Source organism: Oryzias melastigma, linkage group LG18 (genome assembly GCF_002922805.2).
Source record: "Oryzias melastigma strain HK-1 linkage group LG18, ASM292280v2, whole genome shotgun sequence".
Lineage (NCBI taxonomy): Eukaryota > Metazoa > Chordata > Actinopteri > Beloniformes > Adrianichthyidae > Oryzias > Oryzias melastigma.
In genome coordinates, this window is record NC_050529.1 from 14,742,577 (window position 1) to 14,755,875 (window position 13,299).

At 38.5% G+C, this 13,299-nt stretch overlaps 1 protein-coding gene across 3 annotated transcripts in view; it reads right to left on the reverse strand.

The window, feature by feature from the left end:
• LOC112155883 (NACHT and WD repeat domain-containing protein 2) overlaps positions 1 to 13,299 on the reverse strand; it is a 66,482-nt gene that overhangs the window by 33,311 nt on the left and 19,872 nt on the right. For all 3 annotated transcript variants that reach the window (XM_024287908.2, XM_024287905.2, XM_024287906.2), the window contains exon 4: positions 3,737 to 3,853. In XM_024287908.2, coding sequence (XP_024143676.1) covers positions 3,737 to 3,853 — 117 coding nt within the window. The remainder of the gene's footprint in view (positions 1 to 3,736; positions 3,854 to 13,299) is intronic.

Below are 13,299 nucleotides of genomic sequence, written 5' to 3' on the forward strand. Positions count from 1 at the left end.
GTTTACTCAGATATCCCAAAAGTGTCATTTGTGCACTTAAAAACAAATCAACAGTAAGATGAGCAGAACTCTAAAGACTTTTATGTCTGCAGTATTACTCCAAGAAAACAGAGATGATGCCGTACAGCCATAAGAAACGAACCTGCAGACCTGGAAATAAGAAAAAAAAAGTTCCGGTCACAGCTCTATTGCCATGTATCAATACACAGGTTGCTTTAAAACATTTTCTTCCATCTTCTAGAAAAAAAACAAGCGGTAAGAGCTGAACATTCTCTCTGAACTGAAGCTTTATTTAACCTATTGTGACGATCAGCATTTCTATCACTTTTCTTTGCTGTTGCAGTCGAGCCACGGCGACGCTTGTTGTGTTATCGTGACAATGTGACTGACCATGGATCAAATAGTCTGCTTTTTGTTAAAAAAAAAACGATCTAAACCAAAGAAATAACAAGAATAAAGTCCTAAAAACTGATATAACATTTATTTCTTTTGTAAATAACCATGGTATAATAGAAAGACAAAGTATTTTAATGCACGCTATGGATGACTGATGCCCTGAGGTATGATCAATTTGTGTTAATAAATATTAACTCATTAATCAAAATTTGTTAACTCCGTGCATTAACGAGCCAATGTGCACGGCCCTACTCTTTTACTCATTTGTACATCTCTCAAAAAGCAACAGTAAAATACAGAGGACCTAAATGCAGAAATCGTTTGGTAAAATTAAAATGAAAAGATTGAAAGGACCAAATCTAAACCAAACTATTAAACTGTTTGATAGCAAAGAAGTAATTTCCTGAAGAAGAAACAGCAGAGGATGATAAATAACCTCATTCACCTGAGCTTCCATCAAACAAGGAGGGAAGGCAGAAAGCAAAAGCTGAATACTGAAGAAGATCAAACAAATATGAGCTAAAAAAATCTTAAATGATTAAATGAGAGTTTCTTACATCAGATTTAGAGCGATCCCTATGCTTAAAGATGACTTTTGATCAGTCAAGATCACAATAATTAGTGTTTTTTCTTCCTCATAAGGTGATGGGGCAGCTGGTATAAACCTTCTAGATTAATGGTTTCTATCACATCATGTGACCTGACCTTTTGTTCATCTCTTTGATACTCATTTGTTTAAAACAACAGACCATTTGATCAAGCTCTTGACATCGCCCCGTCTGTAAAATATGAGGCTTTGTATCTTCTGGAATGATAATCTGTTCATGAAAACACTGTTGTAAATTTATCCAAAATGTGACTCACCGATCATTTATATTATTGAATAAAATCAAACTTAAGGTGCTACGGATTACTAAGCAAAACAGTCAGATAATTTGATAAGACTACACTACCCAGAATGCATAGAGGGGACAAGAGGTAGCAATTTGTCAGAGATGTTGATGGGAAGTTTTCTGGTGAACTGTGTTGTTCTTCCTGCTTTATTTGCAATAATCAGCCTTTGCAGAAAAAAACAAGACTTTACTGACAATAACACTTAAATAGCAGACGCTCTTTGACTTTTCAAAAACAACCGACTCTGACGTGGAGAAAAGCGGCTTTTCATACGGGATATGCGCTAATATGCAACACAATGTTTTGCATAAGGATGCAAAGCTGCTTTTCTCTGTGATACAATCAGCTGATTTATGTTGATTGCGTAAACACTTCACTTCTGTACAGTAGGGCTGGCCGATAAAACGATATTTATCACGACAGAACTTTTTCTCAATAGACTTGCAATAGACTTTTATTTTGAAGGGTCTGACATTTACAACAATATTTTCTCCTCTTTGGCAAGTAAAAGTTAGAGAGAAAAGCTGATAGTTGAGGCATTCCTGGAGCAATTTACCTTCAGTTGACATGTTTCTTATGAACTTTGATCTCATTACTGGTAGGAAAAGACAATTAAAAATTAAAACAAGAAACATTTTCTCAAGAACAAATCTAAAACCCAGCAGCTGGTGGTTGATTTGACAACACTAACATGCAAATCTAGAATGTTTTTAGTCGCTCTGTGATGCTGCTCCGCTCTGTGAGCAAAGGATCAAATCCCCAGATGTCTACGACTGCTTTGTGCTTTTATAGAAGTCTGCTGGTAAAGCATTTCCTACCTGTGATCACTTCTAGTGCTCTTCTTCACATCGATCACTCACCTCGTCACCTCAGCTCAGCATGAATTATCACTCTGTGGTGTCTGGGCTCATTTCCTAATTGCTGAGCTTTATAGTCTTTGCATGCAGGTGATTTATGATTTATGTTTGGACAACACAGCTTTAGTCTAGTTGCATTTCTGGGAAATGAGGGAAGTTAAACACATCTGAAGTCTACAAAGAAAAGTCAATAAAACTGACAACTCAGCTAAAAGACAGGACTAAAAAATAAAAGTTTGTAGTTTTGGTTTGAGCTGCTGTGATGAGTTTGATGCTTTTCTCGTCATCGGGTTGTGAAAAAGAGCAGAGAATCCTCTGAGTGAGAGCGGCATTTAGAAGGCAGTGCATGAAGCGTGGCAGAAAAAGGGAAATACAAAACTTGCTCTGAGGATGAGGATTACGTGCCCCACTGACTGAGCTCCTCTTGTACCCATAATGCATTACCTGTGATCTCTGCCTCCCTCAGTTTCCAACCTACGGACTCAATCTGTTCCGTCTGAATAATTCCTGATCAGTTCCTCCTTGTGGAGGCTTCCAGCTTCTGCTTTTCCTTCATTTCCTTTTAATGTTTAAAAAAACACTATCAGCCAAATTTCAACCATCATTACAGAACTGGGTGATAACTCGACATATTCTAGTGAAAATTCAGCCATGCACGGACTTCTATACTTAAAGTGGAGAATAGAATGGAGTTCTACTTTGTGTGCTTGCATCTTGTAGAACAGCTCAAACATAAAAATAAAAAAAAGCTCAAGCCTGCAAACAATGAGGTACAAACTAGGGCTGCACAATATGAGGAAAACTTCAGATATAAGTGATTAATATTGCAAATATTATATAGGATATAAATGTTAAATAAATATTTTGGACATGTCATTTAAGGTAAAATAGGACAAAAACTAAAAAAGAAGAAATATTCATAAGGGAGTGAAAAGAAGTAGAAGTCCAAGACTATAGCCCTGTTTCCTCTCTAATGAGTACACTCTCGGTGTGATATACTAATATACACACATATAGATAAATATACACACACGGAAACATCCAAGACTCATTTGATATCTAGAAACAAGCATGGACAAGTGTAAACTGGTTCTTTTCCATATATGACTTCCAATACATGAACAAATAGCAAAACGACTAATAGCATAACTTAAATTATACATATATATACATATATAGTTATCTCAGTCGGAGACATAAAATAACTTGTACAACAGGGAAATACACAAAACAACAATAATTTACATGTCTGATAGTAGTAGCTAAAACTAATAAGGAAACAATTTAGAGAAATGTAGATATTGTCAATGTTTTACTGTGGCGAGTTCTTGGTAAGGTAAACTAACATGTTTACTTTGCAATGAATGTGCACCCAGATGTTACTACGCTTCCTGTTGTACTGAAAGGTTTCTCTGAAGGTGAACTACTAGCAGGTATGCAGATGAACTTCCTTGTAAGTTTGTCTATATGTGGAGTTCCCAGCATCTTTTACTATAAATGTATCGCACAGTCAGGTATTGCGATGACGATAAATGTGAAGACCTTCATCTGCATCAAAAACCATATTATGTTCAGGTTGGGGTACTCACCACAAAACAGGGTCCAGCCGAGGTCTTTAAACATTCCTCCAGGAGTTTCATCCTGAGTCTCTGCAGTTCTGGACTGTCCCACTCCTCTGGATCTACCCCCCAGTACAGGTCCACAACCTAAACACCCACAAACAGGACATAGTTTTACTATGACTAAGAACTTAATGAAAGGACGATCGCTGGAGGGTAAAATCTTAAATCTAAAAGGTATGTAGTTATTATGGGTTATTATACTGTACATTCAAGGAAGTTTAATTTAATGCAACTTGAAGACGCATATGGGGTAAAAAGGAAAAATCATGTCTAGTTTAGCAATAATAACAACGCATCCTCACTCCCAACTTGTCCTATATGGTCGTACAGTTCAATCTCCCTCCAAATGTTCCCAAATCTTTATTTTTGTGTGTTCTTTAGGTGTCTTTGGTGACATTAAAGAGTTAAATAAAAGATTTGAGCAGAATCCATTTAGAGTCATGTGATCGACATTTAAACAGCTGTCATTACCTCCTGATTGCAGTCGGTGCTGGTATAATTGACTTTTTACATCGAGCCTTACAGTGCTGGGCGGTCTTTCCACAAACGAGTGAAATGGGGGAACGTGGTAAGTCAGAACAAAGGTTTTTGAGAAAAATAAATGTAAAAAAAAAACATTTTCAAAAGTTCTGACTTGCTTTTATAAATACTGTTCTATTGTAAGACTGTCTGCATTGCTGTTACAGCAGCTTATCACACAATTACAGTTTTTGGAGGTCAATTTGTTCCTGCAAATGTGTCCAATTAGATTGGGAAGAAAAATCATTTTCAGGAAAATAAAAGCAACTCGAATGCTCAAAACTGCAATTAAAATGCTTAAAGATAAATAAAGGAAAACACGAATGTCTCAATTTGCTGCTTAAAAAAAAGGTGGAATCTCAAAAGGGAAGCTGCGCTCCGAGTGGAGCCGCAGTCGAATGGGACTCACGCATCCACCTGCTCTGCCTCGGAAAAGCTCTGTATCGCTCTGGGAGACACGCTCGCACACAACCACAACCCCTCCACACCCCCCTGCACACACTGACGACACGTTCTAACAGTTGAGACAATTCCAACAGTAAACACGCCACGGGGGGAATCTCCTGCTGGAAGAGAGAAGCGGGAGGGAACGCCTGTTAGTGTTTGTGTGGCCAACACCACAATGATACTGCGTCAAAGGACAACAAGCCCCACCTGCTGCAGCATTAGCTGTGGTATTCTAGAAACGGATGTGTGCGTATTCCCTCACGCCCTTGATGTCCTCCACATACATTTGAATATTTTCTTCTTTTTTCCTGCCCCCCTCTCATGATTTCAGGTGGGACTGAGCTAATAAATCAGACCTGGCAAAAATGACGGTCTCCAAAATTGAGAAAAGAGGACTTTGACAGGGCAGGAGTCGGGAAGTTTGTCTCTGACACTACTGGCAAGAGCGGCAGGAGGTGCTGGAAATGTTCCTTCACCTGAATTGAGGAGGCGAGGGGGGGCTGCTGTGCACCTGCGAGCTCATGGATCACCGAGGGAAGCGACAGCTGCCAGCCGTTTCTCCCAGCCTGAAGCCGCTGGTAGCAGCGTTTGAGCAGAAACCCTCTCAAAATAAAAGCCTTTATTAACTTTCAGAAATGATTTCTTCTAGCAAAAGCGGGACTTGCGTGAGAGTGGGAGAAAAGACATGCTGGCTGATGTAATAAAGTTTCAAGTCCTTTTTATTATCCTCCAACACTAGAGGACTTTTATTTTGTTAAAAAATAAGTCTCCCAGTATGTGGTGAGGACTCAGGATACACAAAAAAAAATGACCACACATCAGTCACAGTCCATCAGTGTCATTAATCTACTTCCAGTGCACAGGCGCGGGGGGCGCCGTCCGCATTGTGTTGACAAGAACCGCGGGGAGAAGGAATAAAGTGATCCGAGCGCCCCTGATTGCAGAGGTTTCCGCAGGAGATTAGGAAGATGCTCTGTAATTAAAAGCTAAACGAAGACATTAGTCATTTCTGTTCTCCGCGAGGTGAGGATCTTCTAATTCAATTTGCCTGCTCACCTGCTGTGCTCCACCGTAGTATGGAAGGCGGCGGGGATGGATTAAGTTGAAAAAGTTAAAAAAAAGAAGTAGAAACAAGTCGATGGATCCTGTCTGGAGGGTTTTAATAAAGTAGATGGAAACCAGATCCAATATTATAGTTTATATGGAACTTTTCCGCTCCTATCTTTGATTACCTTCTTCCTCTCTGCCGCTCTTAAAACTACAGTAGTGGGGGCGCCGTTTCTTACATAAGAGATGGAGCAGCTTCTGCTAAGCGGCTTTCCGATGCCCGTGTGAGGCGTTTGCCCATGGCAGGTCAAACTTATTGAATGCTAGACTATTAGACTTTGGGATTCTGCCCAAGACGCCCAGGATGAAAGGGCATGAAATCAGGCGGGAACAAAAAGAGGAAAAAAAAAACACCAACAGAAAGACTGTAAGGCAAAGACGGGAGTAAAAATAGACCAACATTAATGTTTCTTCCACACACAACTGCAGGCAGTTTTATTAGGAATGCGTAGGAAGTTCCTAAGAAGGTTTGACAAACGCCGGGCTTTTGCCGCTTGGGGATAATGTCGGATTTAGCAGCAAGCTTAGCATCCACTGTTAAATGTACTTTTTTTTTATCTTGCTGGGAAATAAAACAGATTCCATAGAAGACAGGTACAAAATAAGGATTTTTTTTCTTTTTTAGCTACATCATCAGTCAAAAAGCTTCAGAACAGCCCGATGTTCAGGTTTACAAGAATCACTTGTCCTAGTTTTGTCTTAAAACAGATGTTCCAGTCTTTATGACCCCAACAGTTTACAATTTTTGCTTGAAGTTTTAGGCAAATCTTTTGCTTTTAGAGTAATGTAGAGGATTACTAACAATATATAGATTATTGTTATAATAGTGAGGGTAGCCATGTACATTACGTCTCAGTTTTCTTGCTCAAAACTGTATGCTGTAAGCTAGTGGGGAATTGTGAGGAAGCAGGGGCAGGCTTACTCTGCGTCAACAGCCCCTTCCAAATTCAAGAAAATTTCTAATGAACTCCTGCTTCCTATGTCTATGTAGAAAACAACAAAGACCCTTTAAATTAGGCTAGAAACAACATATTGATAATTAAAAGACCATCTGGAATACTTTTACAATAGATCAAAAGATGATTGGAGAGGAACTTAAAAAATGTCTTCCCAACACTGTCGAGACATTTCTATCAATGTGCAACTCTTACTGTTTTACTATTCAATCAGGTTTTTAAAAGTTTCAGAGTCAAAGCTACCTGACCAGACCCTTTGAACCCTACACCAGCTAGGTGTATACTACAGGGTGATAGATTTATGAACAGAATTTTGTTGCAGATTTTTTGGTCACCATCACTGAATCCAGTAAGGGTGTGTATTGACAAGAGTTTGGCGATACGATACGTATCATAGCTAACAATACGATATCTATCGCGATATGTCCCAGGACTGTACCAGAACCATTTTTTACTATTTTCTAAAGAGTATGACTTGGAAAAAATTCTTCCTGAATATTAACGTTAAGCACTGCAATTGTATCTCATTTCCAAGTTGCTTTAGGCCAAGCAAATTTGTGGGACTTTTCTTTTGGTGAATTAAGAAATATTGTCTGATTTCCAAAATACAATATTTTTAAGTATAAGTAAAAAAAGTGGAAAACAAAAGACTTAGAAGGACATCGATAAATAATTGAATAAATATTGCCATGTCTGCATTTTGATACAATTATACCCAAATGAAGTATCGTGATATATTGGCGAATCACTTCTTTCCTACACCCCCAGTATTCAGTAGTGAATCAGCAGTCCAGTTTTTACAGGTTTAGTGTTGTCAAATTATGCATTTTTGACATTTTTAAATTGATCTTCAAGAAACTGACCTGCCATGAACTCTTAGAGTTACCCTACCTTAACTCAAAAGTAGCCAGGATAGGCTCCAGCAACCCTGTGACCTCAAAAAGGAATAAGCAAGTTTGGAAAATAGATGGATCTTTGGGAAACCTGGCCTTTTTTTGGAAAACCTTTGCCACTTTATCACATTGGTACCCTTTGAGACTGTTTAATGGAACTGCCTAACTGAAGACAAAACTGGAGACTAGCATTGCATGTTTTGACAGTAAAAGGCTCCTCGACTACACGAGGTAATAGGATCAAAAGCAGGGCAGGCTTTTAGTCAAACATCCACAGAAGATGTAGTTTTCATGTCAGAGCAACAACTTCCAATAAAATCAAATTAAAATGTTACTGCCAAACACAGCTTTGGGAAGAGTGTCTCTTGAGTGAACTGACACTTGTGCCCTTTGATGGAGGTGGTGGAGACTTAATAAGCCAATGGGAAAACGGAAAAGCAGTCCTGTAGATCACGATGTACAAGCGAAGTCAACAAGACTCTGGAGTAAATGAGAGAAATACGGCTGCTTTATGGTCGCAAACAGTTAATCACTGACATCCCTGTTTTAATGTGCACTGCTGCCATAGTCCTCAGGGAGGCTCAGAGAACTAATCTGAACCACTATCCATTACATAATATTAAACTGCCTTTCCTGCAGCTAATTTGGCTGGTGGAAAATCAATCATGATCTCGACTGTGCTCTTGGGATAGCTGGCAAGTCTCCCGAATTTAACGCATCAAAACTAGAATCTTTTTGGTTCAAAATATTAGTTGTTTTGCATCTCAGACTAACTTGACTGCATGTACGTTGTAAGAGTTGTGAGCTCGCTGTCTGGTCTTTCCTTTAATTTGAAAGGATTTGGCGTTCACTGCATGTTTCCTTCTTCATTGCAGAATGAAATGAATCTTTTTTTTTCCTGTCCACCATTTTCATTTATCACCCAGTCTATTTATTTCAAAAATAAAATATGTTTTTGTTTCTGTGGCAGCTTGCTGCTGACTGATAAATTGACGGTGTTGCAGGGGAGGTAATGACACATCCTCTTTACAGGATGTCGGAACCCAATAAATGCAGAGAAAGCGTCTCTGATGTGTTTCCCTGTTTGATTTTTCACCATCATTGTTGATTGTCTGCTTTATTTGTGAGCGCTGAGCTGATATTTCTCAGCAGAGCAAGTAAATCACGGGTGAATGGGGATGGTGGCCTGCCGCCAGCAAGTGAAAGCGGCAGACGGGGAGGAGAAAGAGACGCAGAAATGAGAAGAGCTGCATTCACGTAAACAATGACAAGCAAATCAGCTTCATTTTTCTGGTTAAAATTGTCACTTTTACTCTAAAAAGACAAATAGCAAATTTCCTGCCTAATTTGTGCTCAGAGTAATAATTCTTTTCAGTTTAGCTGCTGGTGGAGGACCATTTCTGACCAATTTTTCTTTACAGTAGCTTAAAGAAAATCACCCGCTTTTAGGGTTTTAAGTAGGAGAGATTTCCTGAGTGCACTCCATATTTTTTTTGACAAAAATACATAATTGCCAGGCATTTCTTTTCCCCACAAATATATATATATATATACGCAGTGAAGGCACCATAATTAGGCTTTTAGAAAAACATAAAACATAATTTTGTCTACTTAAGGTTTTGTATGTAGAGACACTCATGACAAACAGAGTATACAACTCTAGCCACAGTGTCACGCGATGCTTTTAAACGATATGAAGGGAATCAAAACATTTTAGGTAATAGATATGTTGTAGGTGCTTGTCCTTGGAGAAATGGTCTGTAACACCTCAGAAAAACTTCAGCTATAATCCAGAACTGTAAAAATATTTAGTTTGTGATAATACATTTTAACAACTGGACATCTATTATCCTTTATGGGGTCACAGGGTTGCTTGAGCCTAACCGGGCCACTGTTTTATGTATATAGCCCATTATCACAACACAGTTGTCTTGACGGGCACCAACAATATTGTACAAAAATATAAAATCAATCATAAAATATAAACAGTAGCTAATTGCTAAACTAAACTAGACAGACTCTGGACATCCCTGCCCTTAGACCCTCCTTAAGAATATTTATACTATACAAATACTTACTTATCAGACTGATTTATGCTGAACTGAAAATCTTAACAGAGGCTACAAAAATATCAACAACATTATGGTTGTTTCAATTACAAGACATAAATTGAGACCAGTTGGATAAAATAAGATTTATAGTATAACTTGACTGAATTGAGTTCCTCTCTGTTGAAAACCCTTAAAAAATCAATATTGCTCAATAATAAAACATGTAAATAGGAAACACTTTTAGGAGGTAAGTGGGCTGCTTACCTTCCTGTAAATGACAATTAAATGAGTTTAATTGAAACTCTAAGCTAATTTTCCCATCCTGGGGGACATATTAAGTTAATATTGAAAGTTGATGGATATGTATGTGTTTCTGGATATACTGACTCTTGTGGGCTGTTATGTACATCTCAAAAGTGGGTAACCAACAGAAAATGTAACTTATTTTTCAGACCTCAAGGTGCAGCTGTATATCAATACGTAAGGTTCACTGGATCAGAGAGCAAAACAGTTAGGTAATGTGGTATGACTTCACAACCCAGAATACCTTGAGGGGCGAAGAGGCAGCAAGGGATTGGTCAGAGGGGATGATGGGAAGTTCTTACATTGTTATTGTTATTCTTTTATTAGCTATAAGCAGCATTTTCAGTATGTTGCACACAACATATGAGTCAAACGTAAAGTAGTTTACAAAAGTTGCGCTGAAACATTTTGACTGATTTCTGAGCCACACACAAATTTTGTTCTAGATCAGTAAGAACAACCAGAGTTTATGTATAAATTATGAGGTGAACTGTCAATGAAAGGGTAAAGTAATGAAAGGTAAAAATAAAATAAAATAAAATAAAATAAATAAACTTGTTGAGCATGAAATATTAATCAACCGATGATTTATAGTACTGACCATCAAAGATTTTTACAACTCCAATAGTTTTTGTAAATCCAACAAGATCTACAAAAATAAATCTTTGTGGGGCTAGGTATGAATTCTTCCACAAGTAATAATTTGATCTGATTTGATTTTTTTAAGCAATTTCACTTGGTTATAAGTTTTTGGGGGAGTAATAAGAGTTTATTTTAAAATTGAACAGTGGTGGAACATGGGTAATTCATTCGTTACAGCGTAGATGAAAAAGAAACATTAAAGTGACTTTTTTTTACCTCTAAGATAAAAGAAATAGTAATAAAGAAAAGTCACAAACGGGTTTAAAGAATCAGCAGCAAATCTCGAAAAGGAAATTTGAATTTAAAACAAACAAAAAAATAAATTAAAAATAAATCAAAAAGATTTCACCCCCTGTGTACAAACATTTGGATTATTTGTCTAAATCTCAAATGGGTTGACCTAAACACAACCAAAACACAGAGAGAGCACAATGTGCCATCAGCTAACAAGCAGCAGTTTCAGATGGGCAGTAAAGCATGTAATTTGACCTGCAAATAACAGCCCCCAGAGTCTGTGCTGTGTCAAAAATCAACGCTTCTTCCTCCTTAGATAAATTACACTGCAGCCTAACTCCCTTTCATTTTTCACCAAGGGGGATTTGATGGAAAAACGAACCATCAGTGGTTTTGAAATGAAATGTCTCAGTGATTGCAGGGGATTTAAGTTAAAATTCTATTGCTGGAATGCCCCAAAAGGGAATGAAAAATTGTTTGTTTGGTGGAATCCAGTGAGGAATGTTTGGGGAAACGTGTTCAGAACCAGAAGTAACAAGATGTGGTTAAAGAAAGGCTTAGAGGCTTCATCATTTATTCACACTTATGCTTAAATTCCTATAAATGTACAAAATGAAACTTTTGCTGACAGGCCAATATTCGAAAATACTTTCAATTACATACAGATCAATCTGATTGGACTGTAGAAATAGAAATCAATTAAAGGTTGATTAATCGGGATTTCCTGCAATACACAATCATTTTTGTGTACTTTTTTGAATTGATTTCTTAAGTTCCTTAAGATTTCTTAAACCTGTAGACGGTAAGAATTTTCAAATCAACCAATCTCGATAAATGTCTTATGTAATAATCAGCATATGCCGATATTGTACAAATGCTACAGTAAATCTCTACAATTTAATTTGAAAAATTCCATCATGCAAAACAACCCAATTACACAGAGAAGGAACAGGACACGTCGGGATAAAAATGGTTAAAAAAAAAGATCACAGAGTCTGATCCCCTTGCTGCTGCTGTGCGATGACTGAATGAGGACGCAACTCTCGGCCCCTAGGCTGATTTTCCTGCCCTATTCCCCCCGCTCCATTTCCTGAAATCCTTCTCCATCCTGTTAAAGGAACAGTCTGGGTGGAAATTGAGTCAAATGATGGGAGACTAGGGAGGATTGGGCTCCAGCAGTTTGGCATATGTGTGTCGGCAGATGAGCGCATGAGAGACGAAAGGAGGCAGAGAAGAGAATCCAAAGAGAAAGTTTGGCTAACTGCATAACTACCATACTCTATTTTACACATAAATGACAAGCGATAACACAGGCACATCATCACTGGCGATTCTCTCCACGGACGCTAACCAGAGATTTGCGTGAGGATCAGGATTTGCTGATAAAAGACGAGGAGGAAGAGGACAGAGAATACGTGAGTCACTGCATTAACTCGCAGGCCGCACGCATAATCATTTCAGCTCACGCTTCATACGGCGAGCTGAGTCACCAGACAGACGCGTGGCCACGGAGCCGAAGCGACACCGCCTGACTTCTGTTATCCGGAACGCCTTTATCACGCGATGTGGCAAGAATTTCAAAATAAAACAAGACGTGACGTCCCTGTTGATACAAAAAAGCAAGGACATTTCTTTACGGTCTAATATAATGTATATCCTCCAAAAAACTACACTTAAGTTGTTTAACAAATGTCCAATACCTACTTGACTGTTTTATGGTACAAAAGAGGGAATTAAAGATTGTAAGGGTGTATTCAGACTGGAAAAGTCTCTTGGTGTGGACTCAGGGTGGAGTCCTGAACCTTGCATTGGTCTGTAGTCAGACTGCTGTCAACTGGACATTTCTGATTCAAACCAAAGCTTGTAAACAAAACCATGTGACTGAAGATTTCTTCACTCATTGGACAGGAATTATGAAGGCGGGGCAAAGCAATGAGAGAAAGAATAGTGGAAGTACGGAGCTTTGCAATCCTTGTCGGACTCGTTCATTTAGTGGATCAATTTGAACATCCGTATCATCAGGTACAACACTTTTTACTGCTACTTTGGTACAGCTGAGTCATGCTGCAAGACGGATACTGAGGAGGTGTCAATATGAAGGTACGCTGACAAGTGTTTATGACATGTAGATTGTTGGTGATACAGAGTGAGAAACAATGTGTGTCAAGTTAAAAGTTGTTTTAATGAGCCTGCATTTTTTTGACCACATTTCCAAGAGTTGCTGTGTTTCATCGATGCTCCACGTTTCTCCAGAGCTCACAGCTGCTTCCTTCCTACTCTATTTACATCCTGTAATGCCCGGCTACGGTGGGCGTTTTGGTCCAGTTGTCCCACTCCGAGCACAGAGCGTATTCAGACTGAGGAAACTCAGAGCAAAC